The 20,523-nt window shown below is 66.3% G+C and overlaps 2 protein-coding genes across 5 annotated transcripts; one reads left to right on the top strand and one right to left on the bottom strand.

The window, feature by feature from the left end:
- Positions 1–914: 914 nt before the first annotated feature.
- SORT1 (sortilin 1) lies at positions 915–9,548 on the top strand. 2 transcript variants are annotated; one of them, XM_075775698.1, is made up of 20 exons: positions 915–1,138; positions 2,585–2,644; positions 2,894–2,967; positions 3,091–3,193; positions 3,333–3,497; positions 3,725–3,798; positions 3,990–4,039; positions 4,264–4,394; positions 4,525–4,669; positions 5,035–5,190; positions 5,330–5,436; positions 5,739–5,841; positions 5,935–6,103; positions 6,212–6,402; positions 6,681–6,870; positions 6,996–7,112; positions 7,299–7,407; positions 7,702–7,808; positions 8,066–8,189; positions 8,325–9,548. In XM_075775698.1, the coding sequence occupies exons 1-20, from the start codon at positions 950–952 to the stop codon at positions 8,337–8,339; spliced, it is 2,379 nt and encodes a 792-aa protein (XP_075631813.1). In that variant the 5' UTR covers positions 915–949; the 3' UTR covers positions 8,340–9,548. The 2 variants fall into 2 exon arrangements, with proteins under 2 accessions (XP_075631813.1, XP_075631814.1); XM_075775699.1 differs by having other exon boundaries at positions 4,267–4,394.
- A 169-nt stretch (positions 9,549–9,717) lies between these two features.
- Positions 9,718–20,305, bottom strand: CPNE5 (copine 5). Of its 3 annotated transcripts, XM_075775700.1 has the most exons (21): positions 20,154–20,305; positions 18,818–18,858; positions 18,670–18,716; positions 17,704–17,807; positions 17,277–17,316; positions 17,087–17,163; positions 16,724–16,783; positions 16,573–16,636; positions 16,206–16,309; positions 15,879–15,983; positions 15,342–15,383; positions 15,180–15,255; positions 14,813–14,866; positions 14,669–14,730; positions 14,350–14,396; positions 14,086–14,267; positions 13,876–14,003; positions 13,703–13,805; positions 11,742–11,799; positions 11,119–11,192; positions 9,718–10,556 (listed from the first exon to the last, which is right to left on the bottom strand). In XM_075775700.1, exons 1-21 carry the CDS (start codon positions 20,234–20,236, stop codon positions 10,368–10,370), a joined length of 1,740 nt encoding a protein of 579 aa, XP_075631815.1. In that variant the 5' UTR covers positions 20,237–20,305; the 3' UTR covers positions 9,718–10,367. The 3 variants fall into 3 exon arrangements, with proteins under 3 accessions (XP_075631815.1, XP_075631817.1, XP_075631816.1); XM_075775701.1 differs by lacking the exon at positions 11,742–11,799 and having other exon boundaries at positions 10,370–10,556; XM_075775702.1 differs by lacking the exons at positions 16,573–16,636; positions 17,087–17,163; positions 17,277–17,316; ... (2 more) ...; positions 18,818–18,858; positions 20,154–20,305 and having other exon boundaries at positions 16,724–16,777.
- Between the last annotated feature and the right edge of the window lie 218 nt (positions 20,306–20,523).

Here is a 20,523-nt window from a genome sequence, read left to right on the forward strand (position 1 = left end):
CCCTTTTTGCAGAGGAGAAAGGATGAGGGCCTGGAGGCTCTTGCTCATGGTGGTGGGAGGTTTAACCCCCGCTCTGTGAAGCTGAAGACACCAGGACAGGGAGCTCCCGGTCCCCTTCTTCTTCCTGCGCCCTGAGCAGGGTGTGTGGAGCCCTTCCCTCCCGGGGGGGGGGCTGCCAGGGGCGTTTGTTGCTTCATCTATTGCACCAACACTTCCCCGAGCAGGGCAGGGCTACGCTCCAGCCTGCTTGTGCAATGCGACCGATGTGCAAGGGTGTAACCGTCACCGGGCACGAAAACACTCGGCTCTGCCTGTACCGGGCCAAGGGAAACGGGGGGGCCCAGCCGGGGCGGGGGGAACGACATCCGCTGCTGTCCCCCACCTCGGAGCATCCCTCCTGCCACCTGCACGGCCCCGCGACCGGCCTCAGCCTCCCCAGGCCTTGCATTGCCGCCGGTGCCCCCCCCCTTCCCGGGACCCCCGTGCCTCGCTGGGGACCGGGGGTCCCGGCACACGTGGGCGGCTGCACCTTGTGAATGGGCCGAGGGTGGGCCTGGCGCGCCCCCGGCTACCTGTCGCTTCGACCAATCAGAAAATCGTTCCGCAGCTCTCCCCCTAGCCGTCCCGCCAATCAGAGGGTTGTCGCTAGGTAGATTAGAGCCCGGGGTCAAAAGAGAGAGGGCGGGCTCGCACCCATCGTGCAAGCGCTGTCGGCCAGTCACGAGAGGAGGAGGACGGTGATTGACAAAGGAAGAGGCTAACCAGAGGGCGCGGGGCGGGGCGCGCGGCCGGAGAGGCGTGCCGCGGCTCAGAGCGACATCTCTCATAGCCAACCACGACAAGGGGGCGCGGCGGGGGGGCGTGGCGCGGGCCGGCGGCCGCCAATGGGAGGCGGGGGGCGGGCGGTGGCGGGCCCGGGCGCGGGGCGGCGGCGGCGGCCGGAGTCGCCATGGGGCCGCGCGGGGCGGCGCGGCTGGCGGTGGCGGTGGCCTTGGCGCTGGGGGCGGCGGGGGCGGCGCTGGGGCTGCGGGCCCGGGCCCCCCGTGGCGGCACCGGCGGGCTGGCGGCGGCGGCGGGCGGTGAGGCCTGCGGCGGCCTGCGCGGCGTCCCGGCCGCCCTCGGCAACAACACGCACCAGGTGAGCCGGCGGGCGGGGCCGCGGGCCCGGGCGGACGGACCGACAGACGGGACCGACAGCGCCGAGAGCCGCCGGGGTGGGGGACAGGGAACCCCACCAGGGGCTGCCGGGGGGACCGGGGACCCTCCGCACCCCCCCCCGGGACAGGCAGACACACTGCCCCCCCCCCCCCCCCCCCCCCCCGCCCCAGCCGGTGCCTTGTGGGTTGGACGGACGGACGGAGAGACAGAGAGACAGAGAGACAGACATCCCCTGGGATGGACTGACAGACAGACAGACATCCCCTGGGATGGACTGACAGACAGACATCCCCTGGGATGGACAGACAGACAGACAGACATCCCCTGGGATGGACAGACAGACAGACATCCCCTGGGATGGACAGACAGACAGACATCCCCTGGGATAGACAGACAGGCGGACAGACATCCCCTGGGACGGACGGACGGATACCTCCCCCCGTGCCCTGACAGTGCCTGGTGTGGGCAGGTGATTTCTTCTGGAGGCGGGACGGATGGACGGACAGACACCCCCCCCCCCCCCCCCGGGATGGATGGACAGACATCCCCCTACACCCCCTAGGACAGACAGACAGACAAGCCCCCTGCCTCCCCCGGACAGCCGGACGGACAGGCGCTGCCTTGCGTGTGCCAGCAGAGAGGCACCTGTGCTCTGTGAGCCCAGACAGACAGACAGACAGACACGGGGGGGGATCCTGACCTGCTGCCCCGCAGGGGTGGCTGCGGGTTGAACATTAACCCGGGGCTGGCGCTGTTCCCTGGGGGGGGCCGGGGGAGGCAGATCCGGGCCGGGATCCGCTGGCTCTGGGCCACCGGCTGTGCCCGCTCTGCCGGCCCGGCTGGTTGGTGGTTGCCGCTTGGTGGCTTTGCCTGCCCAGTTTGACCAGTCCTTTAACTGGTCCCGTGCCGATTTACATTTCTTTCCTCTTTTTCCCTCCCCCCCCTGTAATGAAACGCCTCCCATGGGGTGGGACAAGGGGTGGCACTGCAGGGTCCCCTCCCCGCCACCTTGCCCTCATCTCATGGGTGATGGGGACGGCCACGGCTGTGGCCTTCTCCCCTGCCTGCTGCAGGCAGGACAGGCAGAGCCTGGGGCTGCCGGAGCTCCGTCCCCAGGCGACCCACGAGTGTCCCCAACTGGTCCCACCCTGTTGCCTGCTCCTGTCCGGCCACGCCAGTCCAAACCAGTGTCCCCCAGTGCCACTGAGGTGCTGTGTGGCACAGAGGAGACCCTCCTGCACCCGTGTGCTGCGGGGATGCCTTAGTGTCACTTTCCTGGGTGGGTAGCAGGGGAAGGCACCGGGACTCCGGTGTCCCCTGGGAGGGGGTGGCCGTGGGGCGCAGCCCTGCCCTGCTGGGGGGGGGGATCTGGGGCTCGTCCCCCTCCCCAGGTGTAAGTGTGCTTTTGCCATCTCTTCCTTCACAGTGCATCTTCGATGACCTCAGTGGCTCCGTGTCACTGTCCTGGGTGGGCGACAGCACAGGGGTAAGCGCCGCGGGGGTGCTGGGGGGGGAGCTCCCCCCCCCCCAAAGCGGCTGTAGTTCCCACTGGGGGTTACAGCAGTGACCCCCTCCTGTCCCAAGGGACTGTGGGGCTGGTGGCACCTGAAGCAGGGACTCATCCAGGGAGGACGGTGCCCAGGGAGGGGACAACCCTTTTCCCAGGCGTGTGGGACAACAGGGGGTGCCTTGGAGCTCCAGGTGTGACCCTGCCTGTCTGCCTCTCCCTGCTCAGGTCATCCTCGTCCTGACAACGTTCCAGGTGCCGCTGGTGATCATGAGCTTCGGGCAGTCCAAGCTGTACCGCAGGTGAGTCCCCCCCCACACCCATGGGACCCCACGGGTGACACACCAGGGACCGGCACGGCTGGGAGCAGCCCCCACCCCGAGTCACCGCACGGGGTCACCACCGTGCTGATTCCTCCCTTCCAGCGAGGACTACGGGAAAACCTTCAAGGACATCACCAGCCTCATTAACAACACCTTCATCCGGACCGAGTTCGGCATGGCTATCGGCCCAGAGAACTCGGGAAAGGTAGGAGGGGGTGGCGTGCTGGGATGCCAGCAAGCCAGGACCGTGCTGAGCAGCCCCCCAGCCCTGGGCTCGCTGGGTCCTGGTGGTCTTTCTTCTGGCCCCCCCAGTATGGCTGAACCCCCCCCTTCCCCACACTCAGGTCATCTTGACAGGAGACGTCTCTGGCGGCAGTCGTGGCGGCAGGATCTTCCGCTCATCTGATTTCGCCAAGAATTTTATCCAGACGGATTTACCCTTCCACCCCCTGGTGCAGATCACCTACCACCCCCAAAATTCAGACTGCCTGCTGGCCCTCAGCACCGAGGTGAGGGCTGGGGAGCCGGGGATGGCGTAAGCTTCCTGGTGGTGCTTCCCCAAGGATCAGCCAGACCATGGCCACGTGTCCTGGGCTTCATCCCCATGCCAGGAGGATGCGTGTGTCTCCAGGACAGGGGGGACACATGGTTGGGGATGGGGATTTGCAGCCCCAAAGTTGGGGGGAGGCATTTATGGGGGAGTGGTCATCCAAAACCAACCTCTGGACTCTTGCAGAACAGCCTCTGGGTCTCCAAGGATTTCGGAGAGAAGTGGGAGGAGATCCACAAAGCCGTCTGCCTGGCCAAGTGGTGAGTGGCTGCTTGATTTTGGGGAGGGGGGGCCCGATCGAAGCCTGAGCAGGCAGGAGGACCCCCACCCAACCACCCAAACCCCTCAGAGTGATGCCACGGCAAGGGATGAACCTGCAGGGGGTGGCATCCTGGGCCACTGTGTCCCACTTGCTTCTGGGGTGTTGTGTCCCCCCCCTTCTCTTCCCCAGGGGTGCGAACAACACCATCTTCTTCACCACCTACATGAACAACTCCTGCAGTAAGTACTTGATTTTTGAGTCGCATCTCCGGGGTCTCCATCACTTTGGGGGCTCTGCGGGGATGGGGGGCTCTGTGGGGGCAAAGCCCCCTTGCAGAGAGTGTGGTGCTGTCAGCAAAAAAGCTGGGATTAACTGGGAATACCCGGAGCTGGGACATTGTGGGGAGACATAGCTCCAGTGACGATTGACAAAGCTCGTTAATCCACCATCCCTTCTTGTTAAGAAGCTGATCTGGGGTTACTGGAGCTAAAGAAAACCTCCGACTTTGGCAAAACCTTCAAGGTCATCGGCACCAAGATTTATTCCTTCGGGTTGGGAGGACGCTTTCTTTTCGCCTCCGTTATGACAGAGAAGGTCCTTGTCCCCCTTCCCGGTGATGCCAAAGAGTGGGCAGCGGTGCCTCGTCCCTGCCCGCAGCTCTCCCTCGCTTCCCCTTCATCTCCCTACGAGGAGGATGAAGGATGATGATGCTTTGGTTCCCTAGGGTACCACGAGGCGAATTCACGTCTCCCTTGACCAAGGCGAGACCTGGAACATGGCCCAGCTCCCCTCCGTTGGCCACGAGCAATTTTACTCCATCCTGGCCGCTAACGACGACCTGGTGTTCATGCACGTAGATGAGCCGGGCGGTGAGTGATACTGGGCTGCGTGTGATGGGGACAGGGACACATCCCGGGGCCGGGGACAACTGGAAACCTCTCTACAGCGAACAAACCAGCTCCTCACCTGAGTGCAGAATTTGCCACATAGCAGTAGCTCTGCTGTGCCTTGGAGGAAGGGCTTTCTCATTAAGGCATTGCTAATTAGCAGGCTGTTTGCTCTGGTTAGCAGTGCATGCAGGGACCGTGATCACGCTGGGTCCGTTTTGCGGCACTGGGGGGGTTTCTTCGCTCCCCGAGACACCCAGGGGTTTGCTGGTGCCGATGCCGGTCTGTGGCGGCCTCATGGGAGCCCCCCACTGCTGTCCCTGTCTGTCCCTGTGTCCCTCTTGTAGACACGGGTTTTGGCACCATCTACACCTCCGACGACCGTGGCATCGTCTATTCCAAGTCCTTGGAGCGGCACCTCTACACCACCACCGGCGGGGAGACCGACTTCACCAATGTCACCTCGCTGCGGGGCATCTACATCACCAGCGTCCTCTCCGAAGGTGGGCGGCTGTGTCTCCGTGTGTGTGTGTCCCCAAAACTGGGTTGTGCCTCCCCAGGGATGGGATCTGGGACCTGGCTGGGGGGGGGGGCTGGAGGGGAGTGTGACCCCCCATCGGCTCTTCCTCCTCCTCCCACCAGACAACTCCATCCAGTCCGTGATCACTTTTGACCGCGGTGGGGAGTGGGTGCCGCTGCGGAAACCCAAAAACACCACCTGCGACTCCACGGCCAGGAGCAAGGACGAGGTGGGTCTGTGTCCCCCAGGGGTCCCGGTGACGTTCCCCTGGGTGTCCCCTGTCTTGCTGTCCCCCGAGCATCCCCTTGGCAGAGCCAAATCCATCCCACAGCTCCCGCCAGAGATGCTGAGGGTGCGGGGCCAGCCGTGCGTGGGCTGTGGGTCGCACCCTGGGGCCGCATGGCAAGCTCTGAGTGGGCTGGGGGTTCCTGGGAAGCACCCACTGGGAGTTAATGGGCAAATCTGGTCCCCCTGCCCCCTTGGGCCTGGTCCCCATGGGCTCCTGGACAGGCTGTCCTCTTGCTCTTGCAGTGCAGCCTCCATATCCACGCGTCCTACAGCATCTCTCAGAAGCTGAACGTCCCCATGGCTCCCCTCTCCGAGCCCAACGCCATCGGCATTGTCATCGCCCACGGTACCGAGCCTCCCTGGGGCGGGTGGTGGGGACAGAGCCCATATTCCTGTGCGTGTGTCCGTCCTTCCGACTCACGCTGTCCCCCTCTCACAGGGAGCGTGGGGGGGGCCATCTCGGTGATGAGCCCCGATGTCTACATCTCGGACGACGGGGGCTACACCTGGGCGCGGATGCTGGAGGGGCCGCACCATTACGCCATCCTGGATTCGGGCGGTCTCATCGTCGCCATCGAGCACACCAGCCAGCCCGTCAACGTCATCGAGTACGCGCAGGCTCCCTGCTTGGAAACGGGGGGCGGGGGGAGCCCCCAAGCAAAGACGAGGGGCCGGGGGATGCTGCGGGTGGTGCTGATTGACCCCTCGCGTGCCAGGTTCTCGACGGATGAAGGGCAGTGCTGGTATAAGTACACTTTCTCCAAGGACCCCATCTTCTTCACCGGCCTGGCCTCGGAGCCGGGGGCTCGCTCCATGAACGTCAGCATCTGGGGCTTCCGGGGGAACTTCCTCTCCCGCAAGTGGGTCTCCTACACCATCGACTTCAGCGAGCTGCTCAGCAGGACCTGTGAGAGCTGCCGGGGGCTGGGGCCAGCCAGGGACGGGGCCAGCCAGGGACGGGGCCAGCCAGGGACGGGGCCAGCCAGGGATGGGGACAGCCAGGGATGGGGGATGCTCTTGCCCCTCGGTGTGGGACAGGGTGAGCAGTTGGGGTTTCGGCGTCCTGCCGATGGCTTATGCCGAGCTGCTTCCCCCTCCTGGAGCCACGTCCTCCCAAACACTGCGGTGGTGCCGTCTCCCAGGGTCCTCTCCTTGCCCGTGTCACTGAGCTGTGTCCCTTCGCAGGTGAGGACAAGGACTACACCATCTGGTTGGCACACTCCAGTGATCCCAGCGATCCCAGTGACGGCTGCATACTGGGCTACAAGGAGCAATATCGGCGTCTCCGCAAGTCCTCGGTGTGCCAGAATGGCCGGGACTACATGGTGACCAAGCAGCCATCCGTCTGTCCCTGCACGCTGGAGGATTTCCTCTGGTAACCTCCATCTTCGCATCTCCCACCTTCTGTCCCCATTTTGGGCCAGGCGTCACCCTCCTTTAGCCCAACTCCTGCTGGGTTCCCGAGCCGGGTCTCATCTGCTTTTCCCCATCTTCCCACAGCGATTTTGGCTACTACCGCCCGGAGAACCAGTCTGTCTGTGTGGAGCAGCCGGAGCTGAAGGGCCACGATCTGGAATTCTGCCTCTACGGCAGACAGGAGCTGCTCAGGACTAGCGGGTAAAGCTTGAAAGTCGATGCCGGAGCCAGGGTTGGGAAGGAACAGGGTGGAAACCCCAAATCCCTGGGGAATCCTTCACCTTGCACCCAGTGGGGACAGATCCTGCCCCATCACTTTGGAATCGGGGCTGGTGGGTCCCTGGGAAGTGGCTGTGGGGTCACCAGGCATCACCTCCCCATCTCCAGGTATCGGAAAATCCCCGGGGACAAGTGTTCGGGAGGGGAGAGTCCGAGCCGGGAGGAGACGGACATGAAGAAGAAATGCACCAGCAACTTCCTCAACCCCAGCCAGCTGGTAGGTGACGGTGACACCAGCCAGGCACGGTGACAGCTCTGGGCATCGGGCCATCTCCTGCCTGTACCCTTGGAGCCAAGAAATCTTCTGCGGTTGCTGCTAAACTGCTGCCGTGATGAGCGGCACTGTCCTGCCTAAACCTGCCTGGGGCCTCTTGCCTGCCTGCAGCCTCGCTGGGTGCTGTGCGGACGTCATGGCTAGTATCGCCCAGAATAAACCGGGGTGCTGGTTATGTTTGGGGGTGGTGACACGTTGGTACCCCCCAGCTCTGGATGCTTCCTCTTCTCCCCACAGGCAGCATCCACCAGCTCCACCCCCATCATCCTGGCCGTTGTGGCTGTGCTGCTCGTCACTGCTGTGGCCGGAGTCCTGCTCGTCAAGAAATACGTCTGTGGGGGCAGGTGAGGAGCTGAGCCGAGGCTGGATGCGTCCACCCCACCCCCCACATAGAGCAGGGGTGACACTTGGGTGACACTGCCCGTCCCCAGGCTCCTCAGCAAACCACCCTCCCTGGGCAGGGCCCCCACCCTGCCCGCCCCGGTGCTGCCCACGCTGCCTTCACCCAGCTCCGAAGAGCGTCCCCAGCGAGGCAGGGGGGGCTTGCTGGAGGTACAGGCAGCGCGGTCAGGTGCACACCCCCTGCTCCCGCTCCTGCCAGGTTCCTGGTCCATCGCTACTCCGTCCTGCGGCAGCACGCGGAGGCCAACGGCGTGGAGGGGATGGACGCGCTGGACCCTGGCACCCCGGCCGGCAAGGGCGGCTACCACGATGACTCCGACGAGGTGAGTGCGGGGGTCCCAGTGTGTGTGCGTCCCCACCCCAGGGACACCCTCCCCACCTCCAGGGGGGCTGTTGGGTGGCAGGAGGGGGCCCCGCGCCCCCAGGCCGTGGTAGATGACGGTCCCCTCTCTCCCCAGGACCTCCTGGAGTAGCGGCACCGATGCCGGGGATGCTGCCACGCTGCCCCCACCATCCACCGCGCAGGCAGGGCCCCCCCCCACCTGCTGCCTGCTCTGGCCGGGGCTGACTTTGCTGCTGGGGGGGGCGGGGGGCCTTAACTCCACTTTACTGTTTCCTTCCAGCGTCGAGGGGGGCTTTTATGGTCTTTCATTTTTCTCTTTTCTGGGCTGTTTTATTTTAAGGACGACTGAGTAGGAATCGCCACCCCGCGCGGGGAGCAGCCCCCCACCCCCCTCTCCAATGGCAGCATCGTCCCAGGGTGCTGGGGTGTCACTGCTGCCGGGGGGGCTCGGGGGGTGCGGCCGGGCTTGCCTGCCCCCTGCCCCCTGCCTGTTTCTTCTCCAAAGCAATACAAGGCGGGTGGCCCGCGCTGCTGCCCCAGTTTGGGGGGTGTCCCTATGGCCATGGGGTAACGGCCTGGCTCTGCACACCCCCCCACCCCCCCCAGTCCTCCTCCCTGTCCCGTCCCCCCCCCCCCGGGCTGGTCTTGGCCGAGGGAAACGCAGCAATAAGGAATTAAAGCTTGAAGCTCTAACGAGGGGCTGGTGGGGGCTTGGCCCCGGGTGCCCCCCTGAGCTGGCAGAGGTGCAGGCAGGACACAGGCAGGAGGGCAGGGGCTGAGAACAGCCCCCCAGCCCCCCCTTGCCCCCTGCCAGGTTTTGGTCCCAGCACTGTTACAGTCTCCTTACACTGGAACTCCCCTTTTTTTGGGGGGGTGCACCCCACGACAGCCCCCCCATCTCAGCTGGGGTGCAGGGGCTTTATGTGAACCCCCCCAGCCAGGGTGTGGGGCCTTTGCAGGGGCCTGGGGGGGGGCAGCAGAACCCTCAGCGCCTCGTGACCCGCCACGGCTATCATGATATGGCTGTGCTGTCATGACATACAGCTTCCGCTCTCGCCCCAGTGACTGTGCAAAGCCTGCTGCCCCCCCCAGCACGGTATGGTACGGCACATCGGGTGCCGGCGGGATGGGGGGGCCATGGCCCAGCACCTCCTGCATGTGCTTCAGCGTCCCCCTGGGACTTGCCTGGGGCCAGGGACGGGGTGTCACCCCCTAACTGAAAGCCATAGGCCTGTGCCCCCCCCCCCCGGTGTGTCCCCCCAGCCTGGCTGGAGGAGGGGGGGGCACACCGAGGCCAGTGCAGAGTCCTGTAAATAAACCTGGATGTGTTATAACTTTGTACTGGTACTTTTCTGTATATTTGCAATATTTGGGTTATTAGAAATAAAGCCAAAACGGACCCTGTGTGCCCTGATCTGTGGGGGGGGCACACACGCGCCCACACACACACACAGCGGGGGGGTCACCCTTTGCAGGGGTGATGCCGGAGGGGACCCGGGCAGTGGTAATTAAAAAGACTATCGTTTATTCCGGCTTAAGGCAACTCAATACAAACCCCCAGCAGCTGCACACACGACGTGGGGGGGGGCACAGGGGACCGTCCATGCAAGTAGAAAAGTAGGGGGACACGCACAGACACACGCACAGACACACGCACAGACGCGTGCACACACACGCGCACACGGACCGGGGGCAGCCAGCACTCGCTGGGGGGGGCTGGGGGGGGCTGCATCAACCCAGGGAATGAGGATGCTCCAAATGTCACCAGGGGGACCCCATGGCTGGGAGGGGGGTGCTGCTGCCTATCTGCTCGGGGTGGGGGGCTGTGTCTGCGTGCACTGGGGACCCCCCTGCTCCTTTTTGGGAGGGCAGGATATGGCCCTCAGCTCTGGTCAGGGCTGGGCCATGGTGGTCCCAGCTGGATGGGGGGGGGGTGTCTGCCATGGCCAAGGATGCTCAGCCAACACCAGCGCAGGTGCCTCCAACCCCCCCCCCCGGGGACCCCAAAAAGGTGATTTATGGGGGCTGGGGGGGGGAGCCCCCCAAGTCTCAGCTCCTGCTGCCTTTTATCCCTTGAGAAAGGAAAGGGGGGGACTCAGGGAAAAACATCCGAGCCCTGGGGTTGGGGGGTCAGACGCAGGGTACCAGCCAGGTGTGCTCAGGGCTGGGGGGGCACTGGGGGGCTGGGGGCGTCGGGGCTGGGGGGCGCAGGGTGGGGTTTGATGCCCCGAGCCTTCATGTAGGAGATGAACTGGTCGGGGATCTCGGCCAGCACGTCCTTGGCCAGGCGGGCCATGCTCAGCACCGGGCTGTCCCCCCCGGCCACGTAGTCACGGAAGGGGACGAACTGGGAGGGACAAGGAGGGGACAAGAGGATTTGAGGGGACCCCAGGTCGGCCCTCTGTGGCAAGCATGGCCCGGTGCAGCCCCAAGACCCGGGGTGTCCCCCTCGCTGCCCCCCCGCCCCCCCAACCCCGATGTCCCAGTGTGTCCCCACACCCAGGCACATCCCAGGCCCCAGAGCACCCCTTTTTCCCAGTGCTGCCCCCCCATGTTCCAGTGCACCCCTCCATATCCCAGCACACCCCCTCCATGTCCCAATGCCCCCCCAAATGTCCCAGTGCATCCCCTCAATACTCCAGTGCCTCCCCCATTTCCCAGAGCACCCCCCCATGTCCCAGTCAGCCCCAGTGTCCCCCCCACCCCCCAAAGCCCAGTCCAGCTCATCATCCCTCCACGGCAGGACCCGTCAGTGGACACCCCCCACACACACACCCCCCCCCCCCCCGAGCAACGGGGCAGATTTGGGGTGCACAGGGCACCCTGCCGTGCCACTGCCAGCTGGGGGCGGGGGGGGGGGGGGTCCCCAGTCCCCACGCGGGGGTGGGGGTGGGGGGGGTGGGTGCTACCTGCACGATGTCACGCTCAGCCACTCTGCCGCGGGAGGAGATGCGGATGTCGTCACCATCCAGCTCCACCATGGCTGCGGGGGGGGGGGGGGGGGGGGGTCAGTAGCATCCGAGGTGTTGTGCCCCCCCGCCCCCAAGGTGGGACCCCTTTAAGGTCTCCCCCCCCCCCCAAACCCAGCAGCCCCCAAGCCCTGGCAGCTGCAGGCATGTGCAGGCAGGGGAGCGGGGCTGATTCATCAGTGGCAATTAACTGGGGGGAGCTTTAATTTGGCTTCACTGCCTGCCTGGTGGCAGAGCAGCCGGTTGCCGCGGGGGGGTGGGGGGTTGGGGGGGGGGGGGCGCTGCCCGAGTCCCCCCCCAAACACACCCTGGAGGACTCATTCAGCCCTAATGAACGCCTCTGCTCATAACCCCACACACGACGGCTTGTGGTGAATCCCGCTGAGCCCCAACAAATTCAACTCATATTTCCCCAGTGGCCAAAGGCAGCTGCGGCCCCCTGCCCCCCCACCCCCCTTCCCGGCCTCCCCCTCCCCCCAGCTTCCTTGGGGGACATTGGGGGGGGGGGGGGGGGTGGGCAAAGGGGGGGTTGCTGAGGCGGATGGCGACATCCCCAGCCTTACCGTCAAACTCGGCCTGGCCGACTCCCACGATGATGATGGACATGGGGAGCTTGGCAGCCTGCAGCAGCCGGGGGGCAGGGGGAGGAAAAAAAACACCAACCCCAAAACAACCCCAAAATCCAAACAGGCACCAAATGTAATGGGTCTGCTGCTGAACACAGCCCCCTCCCCAGCCCCCACGGGTCCCAGCCCCCACGGGTCCCAGCCCCAGCACCCACCAGACCCCAGGGCTGCAGCATCTTTGCCCGGGGAGGGGAAACAGGGTGACGGCGGGGAGCCGCGCGTGATGCCCCTCGGGGACCCCGGCATCGCTGCTGCCTACTGCCTCCCCCTCCTGCCTCCCCCTCTGCCTGCCCTGGCGCTGCTGCTGCACGTGGGAGCACAGATCATCACCGCGCTTTTTCTGCCGCGCTTCTGGCCTCATTGCTGCCCCTGCCCACACTGGGGGTGCAGAGGGGCACCCCACGCTCCAGGCCACGGTGGGCATCCAGTGCCCAGGGCCGTGATGGGCATCCCATGCTGGGTGCAGGGGTCAGGGCTGCGATGGGCGTCCTGTGCCCAGGACCACGATGGGCATCGGTCCCTGGGGTCATGCTGGTCAGCCTGCATGGAGCGCTACGCTGGGCAGCCCATGCTCGGTGTGGAGCCGGCACCCTGTGCCCGGGGCTGGGAAGGACATCCTGTGCCGGCGGCTGTGGCGGGCATCCTGCACCCAGGGACATGATGAGCACCCCATGCTCGGGGCCAAGATGGGCACCTTGTCCTTGGGGGTTACCATGGGCATCCTGCACCCAGCGCTGTGATGGGCATCCCGTGCTCGGTGGCACCGCGAGCCCCTGGCAGCCCAGTGCTGGGGGTGAAGGGACCCCCCCCGCCTCGGCTCAGCACAGTGCTCCCGGAGCAGCACCAGCCTCCGCCACCAACCCCAAAGGGCACCCGGAGCTCTGCCCACCACCCGGCACAGCCTCAGGGTGGCACGTCTCCGCGCCCAGCCGTGGGGGTGCCGGGGGGCCAGGCAGACACCGGGGCTGGCGCACGGTGTGGCGGCTGCCAGGGCTGAGCGCCCCAAGCTCCCGGCAGAGCCGCAGTGCGGGGATATTAAATAAAGCAGCAAACAAATACTACCCGAGCTGCTGTCCCTCCTGCCTCCCTGGCATTGGGGGTGTCGGGGGCACCGCGGGCACTGACAGCCCCTCTCCCCCCCGCCAGCTATGGGGCTCACAGCTCCCCCCCAGCATCTCCGCTCGGCCCCCGCATCCCCGACCCTCCCACTGCCCCAGGTATCGGGGTGGCGGGGGGGGGGGAAGCTGAGATGGGGCTGAGCCGCTTCAGGAGAGGCTGGAGGAGGAAGAATAAAGCTCCCAGCTCGCCCGGGTGCTGGGCTGAGCAGGGTGGGGGCACTGGGTGGGAAGGTTCAGGCCCGTGCCCCCTCCCGTGCCCCCCGTGCGCTTGTGAGGGCAAAGGTGCCGCTGGCACCTTCAAAGAGCCGCCTCGGTGCCGAAATTGCTTTTTCCTTTCCAGGCCCCTGGTGTGGAGGAGGCAGGAGCTGCCTGCCACCCCCCGGGGAGGACAATGCGTCCTTGGCCGCCCATCGCACCCGCCACCCCCAGCTTGCTCTGGCACCCCAACAACAACTCAGGGCACCCTGGGTGCCTGGCTGGGCATTGCACCCCGGTTTGGGGCACCCCACATCCCTGACTGGTTGTTGCACCCATCTCGGGGTACTCCATGCTGGTTGTTGCACCCACACAGCTCGTTGCACCCATCAGGGGCACCCCAAGCTCCGGCTGGTCGGGGCACCCTGACATCTGGTGGCTCCCCAGCCAGTTACTGCACCCGCGCAGTTCGCAGCACCTTGGGCACCCAGCTGGTTGTTGCATCCTGGATAGCTCAGAGCACCCCAACCCCAGCCGGTCCTTGCACCCCAATCCAGGGGGCACCCACCACCCTGCAGGACTCACGTTGACGATGGCCTCCTTGGTCTGCGCCATGTCGGAGATGACACCGTCGGTGATGATAAGCAGCACGAAGTACTGGGACCCATCCAGCACCGCTGCCGCCGAGCTGTGGGGGACCCCGTGAGTGACACCGGGGTGGGCACAGACCCCTGCGGGGTGCTGGGACCCCCCTTTACCGTGCAACGTGGTTGACCACGGGGGCAAAGTTGGTGGGACCGTAGAGCTGGACACTGCGCAGGCTGCGGTGGTATGCCTCCAGGACACCCTCGATGCCGCTGCACGCTGGGTTGGCCGCATCACCGTTCTGCAGGACCAAGAGCACCGGCGACAAGGATGATGCCACCACGTCTCCAACCCTGTTGCCACCCCATGGGACAGACCCTCACCAAGGGGAACTCATGGGACACGTGGCCATCTGGTGGGATCTTGGCGCCGAAGCCGAGGGCGGGAAACATCTTGTCGCTGTCGTAGTCCTGGATGATCTCCCCCACCGCCTTGAGGGCCATGGCGTAGGCGTTGAGCTGGTAGGGACTCAGGTAGTGCAGCGAGGTGGACTGCGAGGGGTTCCCTGCGCGGGCAGTGGGCTCGGAATGAGCCCTCCCTCATTAAATAACACTGGGGTGGGGGGGTACACGCAGTCCTGTGCTCACCGTTGGACGCAGTGAAGTCGATGGCCACCGTGAAGTTGATTTGGGTCCTGGGGGGGGGGTGGTGAAAGCGGCTTTAGGGAGCTGCAGTGGGCAATGCAGGATGTACCTGTGGGTTTGGGGTGGGGGGGCAGCCCCCTCCCCGGTCCAGCTCTTGGCCCTGCCTAGGTGAGCACCCAAGGACTGGATGCACACCCCCCCCTCAATCCAGAGCACCCCAAATCTCCCTGTGCTGAGGTGTCACCCCACACTGGCTCCAGTCCCGCCCCCGGGATAGATGGGGAAACTGAGGCTCATCCCCGCGTCCCTCCCCCCCACTCACCCGCCCCTGATGTAGTCCAGGAACGTGTGGTCGGACTCCACCGCGAAGGACAGCAGTGTCACCTGCCAGGGACAAGGGGTTGAGTGGAGGACAGCGGGGGCACCCCCCTCCGCCCCCTCCCCATGTGCCTCCCCCCGTCCTCACCGTGCCCGAGTTCAGGTACTTCTTTTTCTTCATCTTCTTCCTGGGGTTCACCACCTGGGGGGGGGGGGGGCAGAAAGGATCAGCACCCCGGGATGCAGGGAGGCACCCTGGGGACTGTAACGCCCAGGGGTGCAGTGCAGGGGGCTTTGGCACTTGGGGGTGCAGCCCAGGCACCCTGGGGATGGGCCTTGTAACACCCCAGGGTGCAGCATGGGACCCTGGGACAAGTAACGCCCAGGGGTGCGGCGCAGGCACCCAAGGGACCATCGAGCCCAGGGGTGCAGCAGAAGGACTGTAACACCCACGGGTGCAGCCGGACCACCCCCCCCTCCCGGCCCGTGGGCCCATCTCTGCTCTTCATCCTCACCTCGTAGACGTTGAACTGGCTCTGTCCTCGCGCCAGCTCCCGGTAGCTGGTGGTGAATTCCCCGATGAAGTCGTGGCTGCGGGGTGAGGGGGGGGCCACCGTCAGCCAGGGTGAGGGGCCGGGGCAGATGGGGGGTCCCCAGGGCCACCCTCCCCGACTCACCTGCCATCGCGGTCCCAGTCGTACACCTCCACCTTGATGGCTCTGCAAGGTGTGTGTGGGGGTCACAGTCGCCACCCGCCACCCCCAAAACCCCAGACCCCCACCCTGGGGGCTGTGAGGGGTCCCCGTGGTGGCCCCTGGTGCTTGGTCCCCATGGGTTTGTTTTGACGCCTCTGTGGGCCTTTTCCTCCTTCCTCCTCCTCCTCCTCCTCCTCAGGCTTTTTCGGTGGGATATTTTTATCCACCGTTGCCGCAGCAACATCTGTCATGGGGCCAAGCGGGCTGCGCGACGCTGAGCCACCACCGAGCTTTGTTTGCTAGGGCACATAGCCGGCGAACACCGCTTTTGGCGGGAGGACCCCCCCAGGGATGACTCTGAGATGGCAATGAAGCCCATTGCCTAGATGGGTAAACTGAGGCACGCAAAGTGGGCGTGGGATGCTGGAGGGCTTGGGCATTAGCACAGGGACCACAGAGACTGCGGGAAGAGGGTGCAGAGCAGCCGCCCTTGCCTGCCCTGGGGGACCTGGCGCTCACCGGTCATAGTCGCCGTTGCAGAGGGCGCGCACTGGGATGGCGAACGCCTGCCAGACCGGGTTCAGCGTATTCCTCACCACCTCCGTCTTGTGACAGATGGTGAAGCTGGGGGGAGCGGGAAGAAAAGGGGGGGCAAGGGGGTCACCCCCTGACGGCAACCCCCACCCCATCACCCCGGAGATGATTTTTGGAACGTGCCCCCCCCTCCCAAAGCCAGTCCAGCCCCGTGGGAGGTCCCCAAGGTGTCCCACGGCTGGGGCTGTGTCACCCTGCTGGGATGGGGGGGGTGTCACTGCGTTTTGGGGGGGGGGGAGGGGTGTCGCTCACGTCCCGTCCTCGTTGCTGCGGTAGAAGACCATAAAGGGATCGGATTTGCCGAAGAAATCCTTCTTGTCCAGCTTGTTGGCGCAGAACTGCAGCGTGGCCACATCCTGCGGCAGGGACGGGGGGGTCACTGGCCCCGCACCCCCACCCTGGGACATCGAGGGTGCAGCGTCTTGGGTGGGCGCTGCTTGGTGCAGGACCCATGGGACACACCATAGGGATGGGTCAGCCCTGACCCTCGTCTTCCTCGCCCCAGAGTGAGGAAGGCCCAGGGGGTGCAGCCGAGGAAGTGTCTCAGCTCTGTCCCCCTATGGCACTGGGGTGTCCCCCACCTGTCCTTGCCCCCCCCCCGCCCGGAGCTGCAGCTCACCCGGCAGTTGCCCAGCTCTTCAGCGAGGAGGATGATGGTGCCGCACTTCTTCCCGGGGATACCGCTGCCGGGAGGGGCCATGAGCCAGGGTGCAGGGGGGGCATGGTGACCTAGGCATCCCCTCGCCAGGGCTGGGGACCCCAAAACTCACCCGTTGGAGACGGCTGGAGCGGGTCTCCTACCCCGGGCGTGTGTGGTGACCGTCCCCATCCTGCTGGGACACACAGTGAGGGGGGACGGAGGGGGACATGCCCCCCCCCCAAAAAAAAAAGCCAGGACAACCCTCCACCATGGGGAAACTGAGGCAGGGGCTGGGTAAGGGACACGGGGAGCCCGGGGCAGCCTGGAGCCGGGGCTGTCAGCACTGGGGTCTGGTCTCCATCCCAGACACCCAGATAAGGACCTGGGCACCCCGCCAGCACTGGGGTGGGGGGGGGGGGGACATGGGCACGCCAGGCAGCCAGCCCAGCGCAGGGCCCCCCGGGGAAACTGAGGCACAGGGGGGGTGTCTCACGTCAGGGGCTTCTCCAGACGGCTGCCAGCCGAGCCCACGATTTCACCCAGGGTGCAGAAGGCCTGGCCGAGGAAATCCTGCCGGAGCCGCGGTGTCACTGGGGTCTGTTCCTGTCCCCCGTCCCTGTCCCCATCCCTGCAATGGCAGGGGCTGGGGCGGGGGGGGGGACCGGTGCCAGCCCCGCACTTACATGCTTGGAGAGGTCGGGGCTTTTGGAGTCCACATCATACCTGGGGACAGACCAGGGGACCAGTGGCTGGGGCAGCGGGGATGCAGTGGCCTTGGGGATAGGGACGGGAGCAGAACAAGGATGGGGACAGAACTGGACAGTGACAAGGACATGCCTGGGACAGGGACAGGGATGGGGATGGGATGGGATGGGGATGGGATGGGGACGGGATGGGGACGGGGATGGGATGGGGACAGAACAGGGATGGGGATGGGATGGGGACAGAACAGGGATGGGGACAGAACTGGACAGTGACAAGGACGTGCCTGGGACAGGGACAGATGCCAGCACCCGCCTGGTGTTCACAGGCACCCAGCCCCGTAGAGGGCTGTGCTGGAGCACTGGGGAGGATGGGGGACACAGAGCAGGGGACAGCGGGGACACTCACAGGTCGAAGCGGAGGTTCTGCTTCTCCTCGAAGAAGTAGTCGAGGACGAACTTGCGCAGAAAGTCGGGGTTCAGGGAGTTGTCGATGACCTCGGTCCGGCCAAACTGGGAGACATGGGGACACCCGGGGGGCGCGGGGATGGGATGTGATGGGGGGACGGAGGAAGATAAGCAGAGGGGGATGGAGTGGGGGACACGCGGTCCGTGCGGGACACGAGGGGACACGGGGGGGGGGGGGCGGCGGGCCCAGCTGCCCCTTTGTCATCCGGCGTGGGGCCGGCCCCGCGTCCTGCCTGGCTTCCGCCCGCTCATTAAGACCCGCAGCCCCTCAATTAAGCAGCAGTTAATTACAGGGCACCCGGCGGCGGGGCGGGGGGCGGGAGGGAGCGGGGGGGGGGGGTGGGGGGTGGCCGGGGCGCCCCGAGGGGCCTCCGCACCTGCTGGGGCCGGCAGAGCGCTGATTGGCCGGCTGGCTGCACGCCGACAGCTGATTGGCCGGCTGCCTGGCACCCCAACACGCTCCCCAGCGTGCTGATTGGCTGGCTGGCTGTACCCCAGGATGCTGATTGGCTGGCCGGCCAGCACCCCAACATGTGGATTGGTTGGCTGCTGCATCCCAGCAAGCCAATTGCTCACTGGTGATTGGGCCACTGGCTGCCACCCCAACATGCTGATTGGCCAGTTGGCCAACACCCCAACGTGCTCATTGGTCTGTACCCCAACATGCAGTTGGCCAGAATTTGACCTGCTGATTGGCCACCTGGCCAGCACCCCGACATGCTGATTGGCCAGCACCCCAACACCCTGACATGCTGGTTGGCCAACATCTGACACGCTGCTCGGCCAGTTGGCCATCACCCCAACATGCTGATTGGCCACCATCTAACATGCTGATTGGCTGGCTGGCCATCACCCCAACATGCTGATTGGCCACGCCAACTGTCCGTCCGTCCATCCTGGCACTCACCTCCCGCCACTGCCTGCTGCCGGGGCGCTGGGTGTACAGCACGCAGACTGTGGGCAGAGGGGCGGCGGGTCGGGGGGGGCCCCGGCACCCCTCAGTCCCCCCGGCCCCCCCCCCCCGGGTCCCCCCCAGCCCCCCCGGCCCCACTTACGCGGGTCTGACTTGGAGAAGGTGTCCTTGTCCAGGAGCTGCCTGCGGGGACACGGGACGCTGGGGCACGGCTCCAGGTGTGCGAGGGTGTGAGCACGAGTGCACGGCTGGGTGCGCTCCGTGCTGCGCGTTTGGGTGCACAGCCACGTGTCGGGGTGCGCAAAGCCGCGCATGCAGCGTGCCGTGTGTCTGGGTGCGTACAGCTGTGCGCGCTCTGTCACGCGTCAGGGTGTGCAACAGCCGTGCGTCGGTGTGCACGGTGGGGTGTGCGCAGCCGTGTGTGCCGTGTGTCAGGGGGTGCGCAGCCAAGCGTGCTCTGTGTTGGTGTGCACAGCCGTGCACAGCTGTGCGTCCGGGTGTGCACAGTCGTGCGTCAGGGCGCAGGGCCATGTGTCAGGGTGTGCACAGCTGAGCGTGCTCCATGATACGCCTTGGGGTGCACAGCCGTGTGTCGGGGTGTGCACGGCTGTCCGTGCTCCGTGCCACGTGTCGGGGTGTGCACAGCCGTGTGTGGGTGCCTGGGGCCGCGTGGGGGGATCCCCAGCGCCTGGCACCCCCCGCAGCGCTGAGCAGCGTCCGACCGACGGGACTTTCTCTGGTCCCCGATGGAGTGGGAGGAAAATAGGTCGGAGTGGCTGCAGGCGGTGCGGCCGGGGGGAGCACGGGGGGGGGGGGGGCACCTGCTGCAGGTGAGGGGGGCACAGGGCACCCAACACGGCCGGGGGAGCGGGGACACCCCAGCATCCCCACACAGTGAGCCCCAGCTTGCAGAGAGGGGGTGCAGGGGGGCCGGGGGGAGGGCACAGCAGATTCGGCCCCGTGCCTGGGAGGGTCGGTGGCATTTCGCCTCCCCAGACCCTCGTGTCGGTCCCCAGCACCCGCAGCGACAGCTGCCAGCACCCATGTGTGCCCCCCCCAGCTGACACCTGCATTAGGGGCTGGCATCGGGGGGGGGGGGGGGCAGGATCCTGTCCCAGAAGGACGCAGGGGATGCACCCTGGCACCCCTGAACCCCACCCCGAACCCAGGGCCCCCCCTCCATTCACCGGAGCCCCCCCCACCTTCTAGTGCCTCCCAGTGCCCTGCACCACTGCTTCCCCCGCCTCTCCCAGTGCCCCCCCCCCATTCCCCCAGTGCCTCCCCCCACTCCCCCAGTGCCCCCCAGTGCCCCAGCCCCCGAGTGCCCCCCCCACACTCCCCCCCCCAGTGCCTCACACCCGCAGGACCCCCGGCTCTCCCAGTACCTCCCAGTGCCCCCAGTACCCGACACCCCCAAGTGCCCCCCAACGCCGCTCCCCCCCGCTCCCCGGTGCCCGCTCCCGCCGGAGCTCCGGTACCTGCAGGACACCGTCAGCTCCACCCGGGTGGCCGGGACGGGGCCGGGGCCGCTGCCCGGTTCCGGGGCTCCCAGGCCCGCCATCCCCCGGGCTCTGCCGCTGCCCCGCTCCGGCCGCCCCCGCGCCCCGGCCCCGGCCCCGGGATCGGCTCCGCCCCGGGACCGCCCTCCGGCACCGCCCGGGTCTCCGGGCCCCGGCCCCGCACCGAGGGGCTGCCCCGGTGTTTCCTACGATACCGCCCCCGGGGGCTCCCGGTACCGCCCCCGCCCCGCCCCCGGTACGGCCCCCGGCATCACCCCCAGATCCTCGGGATCGCCCCCGGGATCGCCCCCACATCCCCGGTACCACCCCGAACCACCAGTATTGCTCC

This window comes from Balearica regulorum, chromosome 25, assembly GCF_011004875.1.
Source record: "Balearica regulorum gibbericeps isolate bBalReg1 chromosome 25, bBalReg1.pri, whole genome shotgun sequence".
In the NCBI taxonomy this organism is placed as follows: Eukaryota; Metazoa; Chordata; class Aves; order Gruiformes; family Gruidae; genus Balearica; species Balearica regulorum.

What these genes read in the sequence shown, in the direction of transcription:
- SORT1 (XM_075775698.1), top strand. Translation starts at nt 950, where the DNA reads ATGGGGCCGCGCGGGGCGGCGCGGCTGGCGGTGGCGGTGGCCTTGGCG. An exon ending in CGGCCAGGAGCAAGGACGAG is followed by an intron (nt 5,437 to 5,738) that starts GTGGGTCTGTGT and finishes TTGCTCTTGCAG; the next exon opens with TGCAGCCTCCATATCCACGC. An exon ending in GAGCTGCTCAGGACTAGCGG is followed by an intron (nt 7,113 to 7,298) that starts GTAAAGCTTGAA and finishes CCCCATCTCCAG; the next exon opens with GTATCGGAAAATCCCCGGGG.
- CPNE5 (XM_075775700.1), bottom strand. Translation starts at nt 20,236, where the DNA reads ATGGCGGGCCTGGGAGCCCCGGAACCGGGCAGCGGCCCCGGCCCCGTC. An exon ending in CGTCTGGAGAAGCCCCTGAC is followed by an intron (nt 16,784 to 17,086) that starts GTGAGACACCCC and finishes GTGTCCCAGCAG; the next exon opens with GATGGGGACGGTCACCACAC. An exon ending in GCTCCAGCCGTCTCCAACGG is followed by an intron (nt 16,637 to 16,723) that starts GTGAGTTTTGGG and finishes CCCTCCCGGCAG; the next exon opens with CGGTATCCCCGGGAAGAAGT.